Raw genomic sequence first — 20,103 nt, 5'->3', positions numbered from 1 at the left:
TGGGTATCTGGACCATCACTGTGAGAACAGGATGCTGGACTTGATGTGCCCCCTTTGGCCTGATCCAACAGGGCTCTTGCATTATTTTATGCTCTCTCCACTACCTTAAGTCCCAAGTCTTAGCAGCGCCACAAGCCATGGCAAAGAGCCAAGAGAAGGGCATCATCTTCATCTCCAGAGGTTCCTGTCTGGTTATTTGGAAATGGGATGCTGATCAGACAGATCTTGGTTTGTTCCAGCCAGGCAACCTTAATGTTCTTACGTTCTTGGCAGCCGACCTCACATGAACCACAGCAGACGACAGTGTGAGAAATTATCAGGTCATAAATGTTTTTGCCTCATACATAATTCAGCAGCATGAATTGATCCGGCTAAAATCAATATACGAACGATCACAATACTTCAGTGGTGTTTTTAAGTGAGCTTCAGTGCACGGTGAACAATTTCTCTTAAAGAAAAGATTGTTTTTGAAAACAGAAAGGGGAAAATAAAGCTAAATAACCTATCTTTTACTGCGAATTTGTAGCTTTCCCCGCTGCCATGGATCATAATTTAAAACGACTGTTCAGAAACCCAATCAGCTACATGTTTACCATCATGGGGCTATAAAATCTTTATAGAGATTTGGCTGGTTAGAGTAGGAAATGGGTAGATTTCAGTGGAGTGATTTATTGAGCTATTAAAAAAAAAGAGAAACGCACCACAACCCGTACTTTGAAGTAATGACGTCACAGCATTAAAAACGAAGCCAAGTTATACTAGGGATGCGAGGAGCCCAAAGAATTCACTTTTCTTGCCACATGGGGGTCAGTCAGGGAGCCCCTTTCCCAAAACAATGCAACGAGGAGGACTGGATGTGACCCTCACGAAGCGAGGCTGGAGGGGAACTTTGTCCATGCTCAGAGGCAACTTCTCTCTTTTTTTAATACTAAAAACATGACCCCGCAAGCCCTCGAGTGAGCCCCGACTTTAAAACAAGAGCAAGCGCTGGGGGATCTTCATCCCTTCCGGCCCTTCCCCTCACAGGCGGCGGTTGCTGGGGGAAGCAGGCGGCGGCGAAGCCCCTCGTGGCGGGGCAGAGGAGGAGGCGGCCCTGCCAGGCCTGGCGCTCCGCTGCGCTCCCCCTTCCTTCCCGCCCAGGGCGGCCCTGCCCTCCGCCTGCCCCTCAGAGCCGGCGCGTCACGCGGGGCTGGGCCTCGGAAACGGCGGCGTCCTCTCCTCCTCCTCCTGCCCGCTTCCTCGCAGCCGCTGCGGGACGAGCTGCCCAAGCGAGGCGGCCATGGAGAGGCGACGGCGGGATGCTCCCTCGCAGCCACCGCCGCCGCCGTCGCTCGGGGCAAACGCCGCCTCATCCTCCTCCCCGAGCTCGGCGGCGGCGGCGCTGTGAGGGGGCGAAGCGGCGGCGGCCGGAGGCTCAGCGCACCTCCCAGGGCGAAGAGACCCGCCGCCATGGACGCGGCGCCCTCCACCTCCTCGTCGTCGTCCGTGGAGCTCCGGGCGCCCGGCGCGCTGGGGCCGCTGGCTGCCCTTTGCCTGGGTGAGTCCGGGCCGGGCGGGACGGAGCCGTTACGGCGGGGAGGAAAGGAAGCGCCGTCGCTGCTGCTGTTATTGTGGCTCCAGGCGGGATGCGGGAGAAGGTGCCGTTGGCTCTGTTTCTGCTGAGGGGCGGCCAGGTGAGGGACCAAGGCGCCAGAGGCCCGGCGGAGATGCTCCTCCGCTGGTATGGCGGGAGAGAGCGGAGCATCCTCCTGGCCCGTCGCCACCTGGAGCAAGCAGGTGGGAGACACCAGCCCACCCTACCTCTGGCTGATTTCCCTCACCCATCCAGCTCCCTGTCTCCTGCAGCGACGGGCTGCAGCGGCAGCAAAAGGCCATTCCTACCAGCCCCCCGTCCCTGGAGGTGCTGCCGACGGGGACTGAACCGGGGGGCCTTCTGCAGGCAAAGCCAGGTGCCGAGTTGTGGCCTGTGCATCCGATGCACGGTGCACCCCCCTCCCCACAAGGATGCCCGCTGGTGGCAGCGGGAGAGGCTCTGTAAGAGAGGGCGATCTGCAGGCAAGAACTGGCCGCGAAGCTGCTCTCTTACACACCTGGCAGCACATGTGTTGGGGTGCAGGCCGTTTGATCCAACTTGCTCGAAAGTATATACGTATGCCCAGCCGGGACACACACATACTGGCATGTAGGGCCCCAGCCCCGACTTGGGAGTTTTCCTTCATGCGAGGGCACTGCAGAATGAAGTGACATCAGCTCTGTTTGCTCATGGGAGTGCACTTTTTCTCTCCCTGCACTCAGGTTATGCTCTGCATGGAAATGCTCGGTAGAACCGTGGCCTGTGGTTGCATTAAGGACATAAGTTGTTTGGACGCGGTGGTTCTTGAGGATCATTTTCCCTGTCTTTGTCGCTGTAGCTAGAGGCAGCAAGGTTTTCTTTTTTCTTTTCGGTTTTTTTTTTTTTGCAAAGTTGCTAGCCTGTACAGTAGTCAGAAAGGCAAGCCCGGAGTGGTGTTGGTGGCTCACTTCCATTTTACAAACAAGTTAGTGCAGTTTGTTCTGACAGCCTTCTTTGATTTGTTGCTGTTAACATGTTAATGGATTCCACCCCTGTGTTGAGAGGGTGGGAGGAGAGGAGAGGAAGATTCCTGCTATGGTTGTGAACGTTTTTTTTTCATAAACACCAAGATCATTTGCACAGACTAATGACACATAGGAGCAATACTTGTTTTTCATATGTATGGGAAATGATTTCAGGATAGAAATGGTTTACTAGTTTACAGGAGGGAGTTCTTTATAAAGGCATCAGAAGGCATAATGCAACTATAATGTAGCTGCAGTCTTATGCCCGGTTACTGGGAGTGAGCCCCATTGAACCCAATGAGACTTACTTTTAATTAGACACATCAACTGTGGTTTAGAATGTGATTTTTTTTCACTGGGGGGGGCAAGGAAATTGAACAATCTGCTTGACAGAAAGTCATGCCGTTTTTCACAAACAAAATTTGGTGGTAGATGCAAGAACCTAAAAATAAGGTTTCTGGCTCCCATGCTTATGAGAAACTGTACAAACTCTGCTCTTCTTGTGCCCATGGGCTCTTGAATGTGTCTGAACTCTGCAGTGCTGTACATTTGAACTGTGACTCTTAATGGGCACAGCTTGCCACATGCAGAGTTTCTGTACAGAGCATATTTTCTCTGCTGTTTTTTACGAGAAGCCACTGTGTTGACAGATATTATTGCTTCGACACGGCTCTGAACATTTGACCAGATTTGGTATGGATGCATCCTTATGCTGGTCCCTGCATTTGGCAAGGAGCTGCTCATCCATGCAAGATGGAATAGGTGGCATTTAGCCAGTGAGCATTCTCATCCAGATCATAGTTGTTCAGTATTGTCAGGATGAAAAATTTGATTTGTTGCTGCTTTCCCTGTGTTCAGCCTCTCGCTTTCCTTCCTGTCTACAGCAATCTTTCCCTTTTCACTTTCGCAGCAGGTTTTAACTCGCTAAATGCAGATAGAGTGTATGAGCAGCCTCTGATACCAGTTTTGCACGACCCCCTTGTCTTTAAGCAAAGGCATTCAAGTAGCAAGTTCCCAACTCTTATTTCATCCTCTTATTCCTCCAATATAAAGAAGCATTAGGAAGAAATAAATTGATAAATCTTACTCCTGGGTAATTAGACTCACCTAATCATTTTATGCCTCCTGCTTTTCTGTTGGTAAAAGAGGACTAAATACCACCCCCCCCCAGCAGTTCTGAGATTTGGGGTGCAGTAGAAGAGCTAGAAAAGTTACCAAAGAGCTGATACCTGAAAGAAGATGGGCTGAATTTAAAAAGCCTTTTGAAAGGAGCCTGATGCCTGGGATATGCAAACAGCCTGCTGACTGACATGGTTTGCAAGAGGGAAGCACTAACATAAGCTGAAGACTGACTATTGCAACGTGAGACCTGGCCAGAGTAGCACACACCTTAGTCATATCTAGATTGGATTATTTGTGTTCTACATAGAGCAACCTTTGAAGTGTATTTGGAAACATCAGTTTGTCCAGAATGCTCAGCAAAGGGGTCAGTCAGTGGGACCATATTACACCAGCTGTGTTTTAGTCTTCCGTTTGTTTCCAGGCACAATTCAGCATCTTGGTGATGACACTTGAAGGTGAAGACCTAAATGGCTTGGACCCAGGGTACCTGAGGGATTACTACCTCCTGTGCCAGCCTGCCCATTCATTATGATCAAGTGGAGAGAGGCTTTTCTTTGTGTCTCACCTATGATGAAAGTGTAGTTTGTTTAGACGAGAGATGGGGCCCTCTTGGGGGCTGCACCAATAATATGGAACATCTCGCTCCATGGAACTCAGGTGCTTGCCCCCCCCCCCATTGTCTTCTACCAGCTGGTAAATACTTTTAAAAAATATATATATTCTGGCAAGCTTTTTGCCTTGCCAGGCAAATCATGTTTTGTTTTGGTTTTTTCCTGAAGACACTGTTTTCCTTGCTATGCCATCCTCTGTTATGTTTTGTCTGAGATTGTTCTATTTTGGTGTTGTGATGTTTGATTGCTATAAGCTGCCTTGAATAATGCAGCTCACAGCTTTAGAAGTGTAAGGCAGAACTAACTAGTGTGTGGAGTTCCATAATGTGGATTTCCTTTTTTGAAAACGAAGGGCATGTACAGTATTCTCTGGTCTGTCAGTCCTTGGAATAAAGGATGTGAAACACCCTGCCTGTTCCATGGTATTAGATCAAGAATTTCCACTATTACAGCTGTTTTCGTAAACGGAAGAGGCCCCTCTGTATATTTCTTCATAACTGCTGTCCTTGGCAAGCTGACTTCCTTTATTCAAAGTAGAAATTGAGATTTCTGAGACATCTGTCTGCTAACCAAAAACCAACAACATAGGCATAACTATCTTGAAGTGGGGGCGGCCTTCTGCTTAAGACTGTTCAGGTGGCTGTCCACCCACAAGCTGGGAATCCCACTAACATGTTTTTAAGTTGACGGGCGATAGAGTCATTGCTGTGGCAGGCTCCACAGTCGTGGAACTCCCTCCTTCTAGGGATTAGTCTTTATTCTTCCCTACCTCACCTTTGAAAAGGGCTCTGCCTAGAGCTTTAGTTGTGATTTATTTTTATTACATGAAACACAGAGTGCTGTTCTACTTCTGTCATCCTCCCCCCCCCACCCGTCCTCCCTCCCATTGGAAATTTGAAATTAAGTCAGCCTGCTCAGTTCAGGCATCAAAGTCTCCATTCTTCCTCCTCCTCTCATGTGTAGCTTCTCTTTCCTGGTTCGTTCTAATCATAGTTTGTTCAATCTAAGCAAGACTTGCTTTCAAACCATGATCAATCACCATGAACCAGGTGTCAGGAGAAGAGAAGGCCCGAGCAAGAATGGCAGATCTAATTAGACAGCAGTATCTAAGAATGAGGTGGGTCTCTCACATGGAGTGGCCTCCTGGCCCGGAGGTTTATTGACCCCAGAAATCAGCATAAGCTGTGAAACTAGTGGAATAATTATTCAGGCTAACCCCTTGCATTAAATGTGTAGTAAAATCATATTCTGGTGGTTGTTCATAAAGATGCAGGGAGCAGTAAAGTGAAGCTGCCTTCATCTTCATCTGCTTTTCTACCTGGTCTCCAGGCAATTCTACAACTTCAGTCCCTTCCTGCCTCCATTTCTTTTGTTAGATGGGACAGGATATTTGTCAGGTTCCCTTCTTGTCTCTCCATGCCCCCTTGTAAAACCCAACTGTTGATACTACGGAGCAATCATTTTAAAAAGCACCAACCACATTTACTGTCCTTGCATTGCCCTAGTGGTCAGCGGCTGGGATAGCAGAACGTTTTGTAACAAGAAGAAAAAACGATAGCTCAGTGATAATCCACAGCCCAGTTATTTGCATCAATGTGATGTCTACAGTCAGTCTGTTGTGGATATAAATTGTGGCTGTTCCTGCAAAATGTGAAACTTTTGGATGGAGGTGCAAGGGCAGAGAGTAGCTGTATGGCCTATGAGTAGCATCAAACTCTTCCTGTAATACTGATCTGCTGTCTACCACAGATGATGTTGTCTTTCTTGGGTTGAACAAGACATTCTAACTTCAGCTGCTTCGGCCTGAGACTAGAAAGAATGTATTGATGGTGTTGTATCTGAATGATTTTTACTGAAAGTAGACCCATTGATATTGATGGACCTATGTTCATTTCAGTTAGTCTACTCTGAGTACGGCCAGCATTGGGTATAGCTCATATTCTCCACTAACGCTCAGCATTTATGCAACACTTTCTTTTTCAGTGTTCAGAGCACTCCACATACGTGATACCAGTGAACTTTCCAATAGCTCTATAAAGTAGATCAGTACTAGTATCTCACTATTACAGGTGGAGGGTTCAGCTGAGAGAACAGTGGCCCAGATGGCTACTTACTTGTGTGTGTTTGCTGCAGAAACGACCCAGCCCACGCCTCATAGCACTTGAGCTGTGACACTTTCCCCGTGTTCAGCTGATCCCTTAGATGTTATAAACATCCACAGCATGATCTTAGGTATTTTTGCTCAGAAGAAAATCTGACTGTGTCCAGTGACGCTTGCTGCCTACTATATGTGCTTAGGATTGCAGCTGGGGGTGAGGTTATTTGGTTTTGATTTTGATTATATATTTTGTGCTTTTATATTGTAATTTTATCCTGTGAGCCGCCCTGAGACCTGCGGGTATAGGACAGTATACAAATTTAATTTTATAACAACAACAGCAGCAGCAGCTTCTGTGCCATTTTTCCTGTTCTATAAAAGAAAAAGAAAACAATTAGGTTCTATCATACCTTAAATATTATACACACAAGGCATCATGAAGAAAATGAAGACTCTGACTGAGCTATAAGCTAACCCTGGTGCTTGTTGGAAGAACATACCTTCTTTGAATGTGTTTTTCCATTTATAATTTTGTTAATTACTTACTGCCTCCACTGTAATCTGTAACAAATTAAAAAAATTTTTTTTTCTGTTTTGAAAACAGTCAACCTCTTCTTGTCTGGGAAAATTGAAAGTGCTGTCACTTCATTAGGTAAGATACCTCTGTTTTCTATTAGCATTTGAGCTTCATTTTCCTACTGATAGAAAACACTTCCTGTAAAAAATCATTTTGAGAAAAAGGTGTCTTTTAAGAATAATTTTAAAACAATGTAAATGCTCCCTGATACTATAGAGATACTTTAGGCTGAAAGACTAGTCCAGATTTTCCCACGCAGCAAAAAAAATCACGCAGCAAATCCAGATTGTGAATGGCACATTTATCATGTTGGTTTCTATGCCACTGTAAAGGAGAAAAATTCATCTAAATTAATTACTGTCATTCTGGACCAATTTATATGCAGTAAATGTTGCCCAGACTATCCCAAAACCTTATTTTCATTGTAGATAAATGAACACTCTCACTTTACACTGTGCATTTATTGGCTTGAGTGTTAGCAGGAGCAGGAAGGAGGGGATGTGAGAGTAGGAAAAAAATATGGCAGCATTGGAGAGACACGTGTAATGATTAGGCAGCACTGGACCAGGACCGTCCCAGCTTCAAATCTCCCCTTGCCTTGGGCCATTCATTCTTTCTCAGCCTCGTGTATTTCATAACAGGTTTATTATGAGGATAAGATGGTGGGGGAGATGTATTTGCTGCAATTAGAAAGGGTGGATGGAAGTGCAATAAAAAATGAGCTTCCAGAATGGACAAATTCTCTAGTACAGCAGGACTTGTTTTATTTTTTGGAGATTATGTTGTGTTGAAAGCAGCAGCAGCAGCAGTTGTGGCTGCAGTCCTTTATACCAGTGGTGGATGATCTCAGGCCCATAGGCCTAAGCAGGACCAGCATGGATCCTAATTTGTCCCATGAGGCCATTTCCCCCATACTGCTCCTCACAGGTGAAGATGTGGTTCTCAAATGGACAGCCCTGCCCATCTATTGAAATGGCCAACCAAGGGCGCCCATGGGATGGATCCTCTTCTTCACTCCTGTTCTGCAAACTCATCTGGCAGTAAAATCCCTTTAACTAATTGAGGCCTACTTCTGTGTAGAGATGAATGGGTTTGTGCTGTATGTAAAGCATGCTAGTAAGTTTTAACTGAAGAATGGACTGCAACTGTCTTGGGCCCGGTCTTATTCAAAATCTTTATCAACGACTTGGATGATGGACTCAAGGGCATCCTGATCAAATTTGCAGATGACACCAAACTGGGAGGGGTGGCTAACACCCCAGAGGACGGGATCACACTTCAAAACGACCTTGACAGATTAGAGAACTGGGCCAAAACAAACAAGATGAATTTTAACAGGGAGAAATGTAAAGTATTGCACTTGGGCAAAAAAAATGAGAGGCACAAATACAAGATGGGTGACACCTGGCTTGAGAGCAGTACATGTGAAAAGGATCTAGGAGTCTTGGTTGACCACAAACTTGACATGAACCAACAGTGTGACGCGGCAGCTAAAAAAGCCAATGCAATTCTCGGCTGCATCAATAGGAATATAGCATCTAGATCAAGGGAAGTAATAGTGCCACTGTATTCTGCTCTGGTCGGACCTCACCTGGAGTACTGTGTCCAGTTCTGGGCACCACAGTTCAAGAAGGACACTGACAAACTGGAACGTGTCCAGAGGAGGGCAACCAAAATGGTCAAGGGCCTGGAAACGATGCCTTATGAGGAACGGCTAAGGGAGCTGGGCATGTTTAGCCTGGAGAAGAGGAGGTTAAGGGGTGATATGATAGCCATGTTCAAATATATAAAAGGATGTCACATAGAGGAGGGAGAAAGGTTGTTTTCTGCTGCTCCAGAGAAGCGGACACGGAGCAATGGATCCAAACTACAAGATAGAAGATTCCACCTAAACATTAGGAAGAACTTCCTGACAGTAAGAGCTGTTCGACAGTGGAATTTGCTGCCAAGGAGTGTGGTGGAGTCTCCTTCTTTGGAGGTCTTTAAGCAGAGGCTTGACAACCATATGTCAGGAGTGCTGGTTCTCACTAACCAAGCGCCACAGCGTGACTGCTGTTTGACAACCCCTTTTCACTTTGAAGTTTTGCAACCCCAAGCAGGCAGCAAAAATTAGAGATTTGTTGAGCTCCTGGTGGGGTTCAGCCCTACGCAGCAAGGGATTTGCATTTGGTCCTGTCAGCTCCTGCAACTTGTGACCCATTATCATGGGAACGTGCAACGGCAGCTGTGTGCTCAAAGCAAAAACCCCACTTAGCGTACTCTCTTTATAAAGATACTCGAAATCGAAAAAGCAACAATCCACAAGCCTTGCTTTCTCTGAGAAAACTTTTCAAACCTACTTATAGAAATTGTGAAGTTTAAAAGAAAGTGCCTGTTTGGGAGAGGAGGAAAACCAAGCATTTTCAGGACAATAGGTCTTGAAAATAATGTATTATTTACTTGGCTTTGTGCATGGATTCCCTGTGGTTGCTGGTTGGTTTGTTCCCTTTTTCCTTTTGGGCAGATCTGTTCAGCATTCCTTATCAAATCCCTTTTGCAAGGCTTATTTAGGGCTATTGATGTTCTCCCAGGAGATGCCTGTTGAACTGAATTTAAGCCAGAAGACCAGATAGTTTAACAAAGCAGAAGGAGCAGGAAAGGGTAATGGAAATATCTATGACAATAACTTTTAGAGACCAGGGAAAGCTGTTGTGGCAAAAAAACATGTGTTTAACATTTAACATTTCGTTGTGGCTTTTGACAGCTGCTTGCAGTGGAAAACTGGAACAGCATACTGAGCGGCGTGGGGTCATCTACAGCCATTCCTGGCCACTCCACTATCCTCCGGCCACCAACTGCAGCTGGTATATTCAAGGTGATCGAGGAGATGTGATAACTATTAGGTACTACTCGTGAAAACGTTTTAATTGTCTTCCTTTGCTGAAATAAATTCTCAGATCCAGACCAGTTGCCCAACATAAGCTTGGTCCAAAGGAACTTTATTCTTTATGTTGTCCGTGGTGGTGAAAAAGCCATTTTTAGCCTCGCAATAGGCAGGGATCTAGGCTAGGCTGAGCATTGCCAACACTGACTGGCAGCAATGGCTCTCCAGGGTTTCAGGCAGGAGGCAACTGATCCGACCTGAAGATGCTGCCAGGGATTGAGCCTGGCACTTTTTGCATGCCAAGCTGGTGCTCCAACACTTAGCTGTGGCCCCTATCCAGTCTATGTGCTACTTGGGAGTCGCGGGGAGTGAGCTGCCTGACCGTCTTCCACTTAATTTTGCTGCCTCTTGGTAGGAAGGTGGCACACAAGGAGCATCATTGTTTTCCTGAAGGAAAGAGCGTATTAACTTATTTGCGCCATTTCTCTTCAAATATATTGTATAATTTGCTTTGAATTTATCAACTAAAAAGAACAGCAATTAACTCCGCACATTAAATCTTTAACATCACATCACCTCAGAGCTCAACATCAAACTGCAGGGAGATCAAATGCCCTCTTGAACAAGCTACTTCCAAACGAGACTAGCAGTTCCTTATTACAACTTTAAAAATGGGGTGGGGGACGGGGAATGATCCAAATCAAATAGTTGAAGACACCTGGTCTTGGGCACTACCACTGAGCTCTTAAATGTTTAAAGTGATTAATCATTAAATTATTTGAAATATATTTGATATCATTTTAGAATGGTTCAGCAAACAGCAGATAGTAGAAATTTTACTCAGTTTTCTTTATTTAAAAAAACACACTTTATCACAAAAGCAAGACAGGTGTTATCTTAGATAATACAGGAAACTGTCCAGTACCTGCTCATACCTCCAGGGTCAGAAGCAGGAATGCCTTTGCACATCCATTGCTAGGGAACATGAGGAAGGAAGTGTTCTTGTGCTCAGTTCCGGCTTATGGGCTTCTTCCCATTGGGGCATCTGGCTGGCCACTGTGGGAACAGGATGCTAGACTGCGTCCTGTGTCCTGATCCAGCTACAGAGCTCTTTTGATGCTCATGTCCATCTTCCCAGAGTTGTCAGCCTTCTTCCATGTCACCTGCTACCTGACTCTTAGCTGGAGTTGCCAGGATTGAACCTGGGACTGCCTGCAGGCACAGATTGTCCTCCTCCATTGAGCTATGGGTTTTCCTCCCTGCCGCAAACTTCTTTCACAATATTTGTGCACCTCTTAACTGTAAAGAAAACACACCTCAAAGTGCATTACAAAAAGATAAAACTGAGAAAAGTATAGGGAGGGGTGTGTATTGTCATCTTGGCAGCCCAGGATCTCCATACACATTGCTTAGGCTTGTGCTCCAGAGAATAGTTTAAAACTACCAAAAGTTAAAATCTAAGACAGGTTTAAATTCACAACTTTCTAAAAAATCTGGGTAGGCTTGCCTAAACAGAGATGTTTTTAGCAGTCGCCGAAAAGAGTCCAGTGAAGCCTCCTGCTTGATATTAATAGGCCGGGAGTCCCAGAGTGCGGGTGCTGCCACACTAAAGATCTAAGTTCACACTAGGATCGAGTTCTTACAAATGTGGAACTAGCATTATGCGGCAACTGTAGTAGTGCCAATTCCGCTGATCAAAGTGGTTGAGTGGGCATGTGGGGTAAGTTGGTCTTTTAGGTAAACTGGCCCCAAGTTGTTGAGGGCTTTATATACTAATGCATCTTGCCATGTGCCCAACTTATTCATTCCATCAGAGCCTTCAGACAGAACTTCCTGATGAATTGTGCCCTAGCCCGTCTTTAGCAAGCAAAGACATTGCCTGACCTGCATTTGATACCTGTTCCTATGGCCTTCAGGAGAGGGATAAATGCACCAAGCCTTGCAATTCAGCTCCGTTGTGCCTGGCATTGGGTAATACATCATGCCAGCAACTGAGGAGGAAATATAACCGAGGCTCTCTAACTTCCCACCTCCTTGTTCTAAGGAGTTGGGCAGAATGTTTTTAATGAGCCAATTAAGGCTTCAGCTGTGTTCACAGCCTGCCCTTATTTAGAGAAAGTCACAAACAATCGTGGCTTCTCTTGTTTTAATTGGATGCTATGGTTGCTTTGCTGTTGGCAGCCATAATTATTTGTGCTGGACTTCCAATGTATTTGCTAGCAGGGGAGGCAAATTAGATTTCCAGCATTTGCTGATTTCCAAATGCTTGATTTAGCGCTGGAAGCTTTAATCAAGATGTTATTGACTGATTAATCAAGAACAGTTTTAGTTGATTAATTGATGGGAGCCATTTTAATTGACTGGCCTGCATCCTAAAGGCAACTTTTGTAAATGTGCTAGCAGTTTTATTGCTGCACCACTAGGAGGAGGAGAGTTGGTGTTCCAACCTGGCAGAGGTGACCCCTCAGCAAAGTGTCATGTTGACTTTCGCTGTTCCTTTTCATGAGATGCTGTCTCAAAGCCTGCCTTCAAAGACATTCTGAAGTAACACCTTCATTGAACATTTTAGTGAAATCAGTAATTTTTTGAATGTTCCCCTCTTTCATTTCTTTAGTGCATTCCTCTAAAATGGTGGTCTCCCTTCATTCCTCTAAAAATAAGTCAGTCTCCCTTCATCTGTGCTCCCTTCTCCCATTTTCCTCCTCTTGTCAGTTTTAAGAACTTTGATTTGGAGGACTCTCCCAAGTGTTCAACAGACTGGCTGATGATCGGTCCTCCTGCCAAGGGAGAAGAATACAAAGCATGTGGATCCTTCATCCCACCTCCTTTCATCTCTGCCAGGGATCACGTCTGGATATTTTTCCACTCTGATCCATCAAGTTCAGGGCAGGCTCAGGGATTTCGCCTTTCGTATATCCGAGGTAAAAGTTCTCTCTAGTTTGAATGGCTATGTTGATTATTGCTTTGCATTTATCTTATTTTCAACATTTCTATCTGAGGTTTATCACTATTTATCCTCTGTTAGGCTGAGACTGAAGTGTGGCCAAATGCCACCTATTTATAGCTAAGTCAGGACTTGAACCCAGGTCTTTGTATCCCAAGTCTTCACACACTTCCCGCTGTACCACACTGGCTCTGGATGTAGGCAGGAGGAGGGCCTTTTCCGTGGTGGTGCCTGAACGATGGCAGAACCCAATAGGGTTGCCTGCTTTTGCACTGGCTCTTGAGCTTGCTTTATTCCAGCTGGCCTTTTCCAGCTGAGCCTGGGACATGCTCCTGTTGACGTGGTTTTTTATTATTCTGCTTCATGATGCAGCTTTACTGCTGTTTGTTTTATTCTTTGTTTCGTTTTTGATTTTCTTAGGAGTTTATATTTCCATTGTACGCTGCTTTGATTTCACCACAAAATAGGGATCAAATAAATAAAACAACCCCCACTCTGCTTCTAATGGTGACAGACTTGCACCTTTAGGTACAAGTGTGATTTTAAAGAACCAGTGTTGCGAGTGGCAGAGGCTGAGTCCTCCCTCTGCCTGAGGTTTTTTCGCTCTCTGTGCTTTTCAACCAGCTGCCTCCAGTACCAGGAGGGAGAGCCCCACCTGGAAGGAAAGTGTGTGTACAGGCAAGGAAGCAAAAGGGGCAGGGCTCAATGGGGGCACCAGCCATTTTTCTGCAACAGCAAAAAGAGGGGAAAATAAGATTACACTGCACATGGCACCTCACCCAAAAAAGCTTTGCAGATCCTCCTCCCTCTTCCACATAACTGCCTCTCCTGTTGAAAATAACCCTGATGTGATATGTTCTCTTGGCATTCCGTGGGGGACTTGTCCTAAGTGGCAACAAGGCTCTTGTGATTTCCAGTGCTAGGAGCAATCGCTCTGGGCTTCTAGCATTTGTATGCTGGAAGGGAGCTCTTGAAAGCAGCTGAAGCCTCAGAAATTCTCCCTCTACAGATACCCTGTGGCAAATGAGCCAGAGCCTGTAGTTGTAAGAAGGATTCTCATTTGCCTTAATTGCACAGCACTCAGAAGCACTTCTCTGAGTCTCTTTACAGAAACAGCCATGCTTTTGGCAAGAGACTCTTCCCCCCCTTCATACACACTCTTTATTGGAGAGAAGAAAGGAGAGAGTGTGATCTAGTTCTGCCTTTGCAAGGGGAAGTTAGAACTCCTGGCACTTTAAATCTGAGATCTTTTCTTTCGAATCCTGGCTCTTTTTTGCTCCCCTAATTTGAGAGTCATTTGTCCTCCTTCCACATTGCTCCTGTAAGAAAAAAGGGCCTCCTCTCTCTCCCTTCTTGCCTTTGTAAAACAGCTTTAGCTTCTCCCTGACCTGCTTTGCCCATGTAGGATACCCCTTTTTGTTTGCCTATAGTCTTCTGTTCTCTCAGGTTTTTGTCTTTGAACCTTAACTGGGACGGGGAGCCTACTTGAAAACTTTTCACAGCACCCCAATCCCAGGTATTTGGGGGCTTTCTGGTTGGGGCAGAAAGGTCGGTAAGAAATAATCTTCCCTCCATACTACAGCTGCTCCCCCCCCCCAATGGTGGTGGAAATCATAGCTAGTGGTAGTTAGTTCTTTTTTCAGAATCGGGATAGAGGTAGGTGTGGCCAAGGTGGCCAACAGACTGCCAGTCACAGGTGTGCGCATGTGCATGTACACAAATCCACACAAAGGCAGGTGCACAGGCAGGCAGGCAGGCAGGCAGATGACATTCCATGACAATGAAACTGCTATGGAGAGGAAAAACAGGGAGAGGGAATCCCCTTCCATCCCTTTGGCATCTCCTCCTTCTGAAGTCACGCCATTGCAGTGGAGCTACTGAAAACCCAGGTAAGTTGTGGGGGAGAGAGTGTGTGCAGCTGGTGGGGAAGTTCGTCCTTGGCGAGAGAGATTTATACTTGTGTTGGCATAATAATATTTCAGAGTCCTCAAGAGCTGCTGCTTCCAAATCTTGATTGTCCTCCATGCTGGATTCATGTTTCAGGCACAGCATGGAGCCGGAGGTGCCCGGAGAAGTTTCCTAACACTTGTCTCTCACTTTACAGGGAAAATGGGCCAGGCTAATTGCCAGTCTGATGAATTCCGCTGTCTGAATGGCAAATGCATTCCCGGCACTTGGAAATGCAATTCCATGGATGAGTGTGGCGATAACTCAGACGAGAAAAATTGCACTGTTCCTCCAACCGAGCCCCAGTCCAGCATCTGCCCTTCGGGAACCTTCCAGTGCAGCGTAGCCCATTCCACCAAGTGCTTGTTCAACGAGCTGAAATGCAATACAGTTAAAGAATGCAGCGATGGTTCCGACGAAGAGAACTGCCCCGACCTTTCATGCGGCAAAAGGCTGGGCAACTTTTACGGGTCTTTCGCCTCTCCCGACTTCTTCCGCTCGGACCACAGCCAGGCGGACCTCCTCTGCACGTGGCATGTGGACACCCAGGACAACCGCCACGTTCTCCTGCAACTTGACTTGCAGCTCGGCTACAATGACTACGTGAAGGTGTACGATGGGCTAGAGGAGAGAGGTGACAAGCTCATGCAGACCCTTTCCTATCGCAACAACAGGCACTCGGTGAGCCTGGAGTCCTCTAAGGGGCAGCTGACCATATCATACCATGCCTGGTCCAAGAGCACTGGGCACGGGTTCAACGCCACCTACCAGGTGAAGGGCTACTGCCTCCCTTGGGAGCACCCGTGCGGCAATGACGAGGGGTGCTACACCGACAGGCAGCGCTGCGACGGCTGGTGGCACTGCCCCAACGGCAAGGACGAGGAGAGCTGCCCAGCCTGCCAGAAGAATGAGTACCCGTGCGAGGGAAACAGTGGGCTGTGCTACTCGCTGCTCGACCGCTGCAACAACCAGAAGAACTGCCCAGATGGCTCAGACGAGAAGAACTGCTTCACATGCCAGCCGGGCAACTTCCACTGCGGCACCAACCTGTGCATCTTCGAGACGTGGCGCTGCGATGGGCAGGAGGATTGCCAGGATGGGAGCGATGAACACAACTGCCTGGTGATCGTGCCCAGGAAGGTCATCACGGCAGCTCTCATCGGGAGCCTGGTCTGCGGGTTGCTGCTGGTGATCGCCTTGGGCTGCGCCTTCAAGCTCTACTCCTTGAGGACCAGGGAATACAGGTGAAAAAGATCAGCTTTGCTTCCTTCCTCCCTCCCCCCCCCAACCCATTTCATTTCCTTTCTGGGCAGGATAACATAGACACCTAGTTGAATCTTGGAAAGTAAATTTACAAGGGGTCGTGTGGTATGACTGTTAAGACCCTAACATAATACTATTGTTTACATTAACTGCAACAGCTCCCCAGAGTTTCAGACAGGAGACTTGCATCACCCTGCTTGCAGGTACTATGAATTAAGCCTAAGGCCTTTTGCTTCCAGTACCTGTGCTTCCCCGCTGAGCGGCAGTCCCTCCCCCTCTTCAGACCTCACGGGAAAATAGGGTTTCCTGGTACAGGAATGAGCCATGCTGAAGCTTGAGCTCTCTCCCCATTCCTCTTTCATGCCTGGGGGTAGATTGGGAGCACCCACAGGACCCTCTGACTTTTGGATTTGAGGCACAGGGAATCCTGAAACCACAGTTTCCAAGTTTGGACATTGCAAACCAGGTGGGAGGTCTTCTCTGCAGCCAGCCAGCCAGCCAAGAGGCAGAGAGAGAGTGCTTGAGCTTGTTGATTATGCCCAGGAACATTGCTTCGGAACCCAGCTCTGATATGTTTCATGCACAGCACAAGAAGTCTCATACTGTCAAACTGATAGTATGGCGGTGCAGGACTGGGGAGCCATCCTGGCATTGGCATTAATGCTGCTTACCTGGAGGGGACAAGAAGGGATGGTGGCTAGGTTGGAGCCGTGCAGGTGCCCCAGTGGGTGCTCCAGTTTGATGGCGGTAGTGCACCGCGTGTCCTTAGGCCAAGAAAGCCTCCGGTTGCAGCCTTAGTCATGAGTGGGTGGTAGCCTTTGTCACTTCTACTTTGGGCCATGACAGTCTCAGAAAAGATGCCCACCTAGTCTATTCTAATCCAGCCAGCTTTTCTCTTCTCTCCCTCCCTCCCCATCCCGATTCCAGGGCATTTGAAACCCAGATGACCCGTCTTGAGGCGGAGTTTGTGAGGCGTGAAGCTCCCCCTTCCTATGGGCAACTGATCGCACAGGGCCTGATCCCACCCGTGGAAGACTTCCCTGTTTACAACGCATCACAAGTAAATGACTCTGTCTATACAGTGGTACCTCGGGTTACATACGCTTCAGGTTACATACACTTCAGGTTACAGACTCCGCGTTCTGTGGTACTCCTTCAGAGTGAGCTTCGCACAACAGAAACAAAGTTTTGTATTTGTTGAGGGAAAGTACAGTAGAACATCAGTTTTTGGGCATCTCGTAAGCCGACTGATTCAGAACCCGAATGCCAAAAACCCAGAAGTAATTGCTTCTGTTTCTGAATGCGCCTCAGAAGTCGAACCGGTTCCGCTGTGTGTTTTTCCATTTTTTTCAATTGATTTTGCCGACTGCCCATTGATCCTCTGTTTTCGAACATTTTGGAAGCCAAACGGTCTCCCGGAATGGATTATGTTCGAAAACCGAGGTTCTACTGTATTATGTTTTGCAAACATTTTAATATGAAAAGTAGGGATGAATATGACACTCTCCCCATGTCTAAATGCATTGGGATTCATTCTGTTCCTCTCAATGCTCTTCAGATGCTTTATTTTGGATGACATTTCTCTGACATGTCCGATCAAAACACAATTAGAACTGCAGCTTGCTCACAACATTGAAAACCTGAATGAAAGCCTGTTGGTTATTTGAATAAATTGTTGACATCATGATTACAAAATGACACACCCAGGCAATAATCCACCATCAGCCAGCCAACTAATTCTGTATTTTGCAGACAGGTATTTTAATTGAGAGAAGGGAATGATTGCCCCCCCCCCACACATCTCACAGGCCTGGTCTTTATATGATACCCAGTGGCTGTTGTTTATAGGGGGGAAGAGATCTGTGCAAGGCCAAATGATGTGTTTTAAAGCAGCATGCAGCCTGACGTGTTTGTTTACACGTCAATAAAGTTTTAATGCATTAAAGTACTGCAGGGATGGGGAACATCTGTGGCCCTCCAGATGTTGTTTGAGACTGCAGCTCCTGCCACCCCTGACTATTAGGCATGCTGGCTGAGACTGTTGGGAGCCGGAACTCAACAGGGCCACAGGTACCCCCACCCTAAAGTACTGTAGTATTGCTAAACCCAAGCGTTTATCTTTGTGAGATGGATTTGGCGAAGGTGAGCTTTGAAAATAAAGAGATTTGGTGTTTGTTTGCCAGAACCTTGCGAGGAAAGAGAAAATAAATTCACTTTTTGCTATGATATTTTCACCACTTTTCACCTAGAAAATCATGGGGATACTTGTATACACAAATCCTCCCCCCCCCCACCCCCAGCAGTGATTGGATTTTGTTTTGTATTTTCATTTCCCCCAGCCCTGGCAAATGCATCCAGCCTCTACAGTGTGATCCTATTATGGCTGAAGCTCTGTATTTAGTTACACAAGCAGGGAGATCTGCTTTATGTTTCTGGTTTGGGCTTTTTGGGGGCTTTTCGTGCATCAGCCTCTTGCACTGCTGGAGGCTGAAACAGAGGTGACCATTGGTGCTGGATAATCCCGATAATCCCCTGCATTTGTGAGGTCAGGAGGTTCAAGAGGAAAGAAGAGATTGGGGAGAGGTTGCTGTGTCGTGGGCTGAGAGGTTCCTCTGGCTTCCTTCCCCTCTTCTGACACTGGCCAGGATGTTAGTGTATTATCTTTGAATGAAAGCTAGGAAGGCAAAAAAAGAACCCACTCTGTTTGTCTTCATAGGCCTCCGTCCTGCAGAACATCCGAACAGCCATGAGGAGGCAGATGCGTCGCCATTCGTCCAGGAGGAGCTCATCCCGCCGGCGCTTGGGCAGGTTGTGGAACAGATTCTTCCACCGGCCGCGGGTGAGAGCTCAGATCCCGCTGCTGAACCCCACCCACACTTCCCAGACAGTGCTAGGGGATGGAATCATCAATCGCACAGATGGCGCGGCCCCCCAGAGCCCCCCAGCTTCTCCCGAGGGAACTAATGTTGAAACGGGGAGCTGCAGCCCAAACCGGGGACTCCTGGAATCTGAAAACAGCCATTTGCCTTCAGAGACAGAAGCTGCAGAATCGCCCCCCTCAGACGTTCTGTCAAACATTTGCACAGCAGCTCTCTCAGAGCCGGAGGACGGACACGACAAGCCTTCGGGTACTGAAGACCCTCCCAGCGGTGAGATCAGACAGACCAGCAAGGCTGATTCAGGGAAAACGTTCAGAGACCCTTTGTTGGAGAGGGTGGCAGAAACGCACCAGGGTGGGGGTTTGGCGTCTAGCAGGACTGTTGCCGAGTGCAGAAGCTCCAGCAGGAATAATTTGCTGAGCGAAGAGCCATGCCGGCTCCCCTTCAAAAAGTGGGAGTCGATATACTCTGACAGCCCCGTGAATGTCCCTCTTCAGGGGGACGGCCGACACTGTTGTTGCCCCCAGTCATATCGCGAAGAGCCTTTGGGCATTCGCCCAGCTTGTTGCCATTCCATGGAAGTGCCAATCCTCGAATCCCCTCCCCCTCTCTCAGAAGTCACCCCCAGCGACGACGAGTCTTTACTGGTCTGCTAATCGGATTTTGCTGGGCTCTTTCAGAGGACACCGTTCATTAAATTGTGGTGCACGCCACCCGCCACCAACATCACCACTTCTGTTGCAGCACATCTCCAGCAAGGTTCAGTAGGACAAATGTGGTATCAGGAGCTGATGAGAGTTTGTTCACACGATCATACTTTTCTTCTTTAAAAACAAAACAAACAAAAAAAAGCATTTACTTGTATAACGTGTTATACATACAAGACACAGATATTCTTCCGAAAGGGCTTGCAGTTTGGACTGTCTTGCCATCTCCTTTGGTATCTGCATACAGATTTCTGACTAGCAGGCTACAGTCATTAAAATATACCAGTTGTCAGTTTTGGCACCTCCATTTGTGTGTGTGTGTGTGTGGCATAAGTGTTTTGTAGCCATCGTCAGATGCACAAAACACCTGGCAGGTGCAATATGTTCCTGGTACGGGAAAGGCAGGTGGGGGAAAGTTCTGTGCCGGCAGGTTAGAGAAAGGAACTGTTAAATCTCAATTCATCTGCCTGTATCAGCTGTGCTTCTTCCCCTGCTTATAATGACATATGCTGGGA

General features: G+C 47.1%; 1 protein-coding gene across 3 annotated transcripts; it reads left to right on the top strand.

Annotated features, from left to right (window-relative positions):
* Positions 1–1,084: 1,084 nt before the first annotated feature.
* LRP3 (LDL receptor related protein 3) lies at positions 1,085–19,880 on the top strand. Of its 3 annotated transcripts, none has more exons than XM_081922626.1 (7): positions 1,085–1,537; positions 7,013–7,060; positions 9,729–9,867; positions 12,561–12,769; positions 14,897–15,983; positions 16,930–17,062; positions 18,719–19,880. In XM_081922626.1, exons 1-7 carry the CDS (start codon positions 1,450–1,452, stop codon positions 19,535–19,537), a joined length of 2,523 nt encoding a protein of 840 aa, XP_081778752.1. In that variant the 5' UTR covers positions 1,085–1,449; the 3' UTR covers positions 19,538–19,880. The 3 variants fall into 3 exon arrangements, with proteins under 3 accessions (XP_081778752.1, XP_081778751.1, XP_081778753.1); XM_081922625.1 differs by lacking the exon at positions 1,085–1,537 and adding an exon at positions 1,611–1,776; XM_081922627.1 differs by lacking the exons at positions 1,085–1,537; positions 7,013–7,060; positions 12,561–12,769 and having other exon boundaries at positions 9,728–9,867.
* The last annotated feature ends 223 nt before the right edge of the window (positions 19,881–20,103 follow it).

This window comes from Podarcis melisellensis (genome assembly GCF_964234715.1).
Source record: "Podarcis melisellensis genome assembly, chromosome: 8".
Taxonomy (NCBI): Eukaryota; Metazoa; Chordata; class Lepidosauria; order Squamata; family Lacertidae; genus Podarcis; species Podarcis melisellensis.
Note: the sequence above shows the minus strand (reverse complement) of the source record. Positions and strands in the feature narration are given on the sequence as shown.

What these genes read in the sequence shown, in the direction of transcription:
- LRP3 (XM_081922625.1), top strand. Translation starts at nt 1,626, where the DNA reads ATGCGGGAGAAGGTGCCGTTGGCTCTGTTTCTGCTGAGGGGCGGCCAG. An exon ending in TCGCCACCTGGAGCAAGCAG is followed by an intron (nt 1,777 to 7,012) that starts GTGGGAGACACC and finishes TTTTGAAAACAG; the next exon opens with TCAACCTCTTCTTGTCTGGG. An exon ending in AAGTGCTGTCACTTCATTAG is followed by an intron (nt 7,061 to 9,728) that starts GTAAGATACCTC and finishes GGCTTTTGACAG; the next exon opens with CTGCTTGCAGTGGAAAACTG.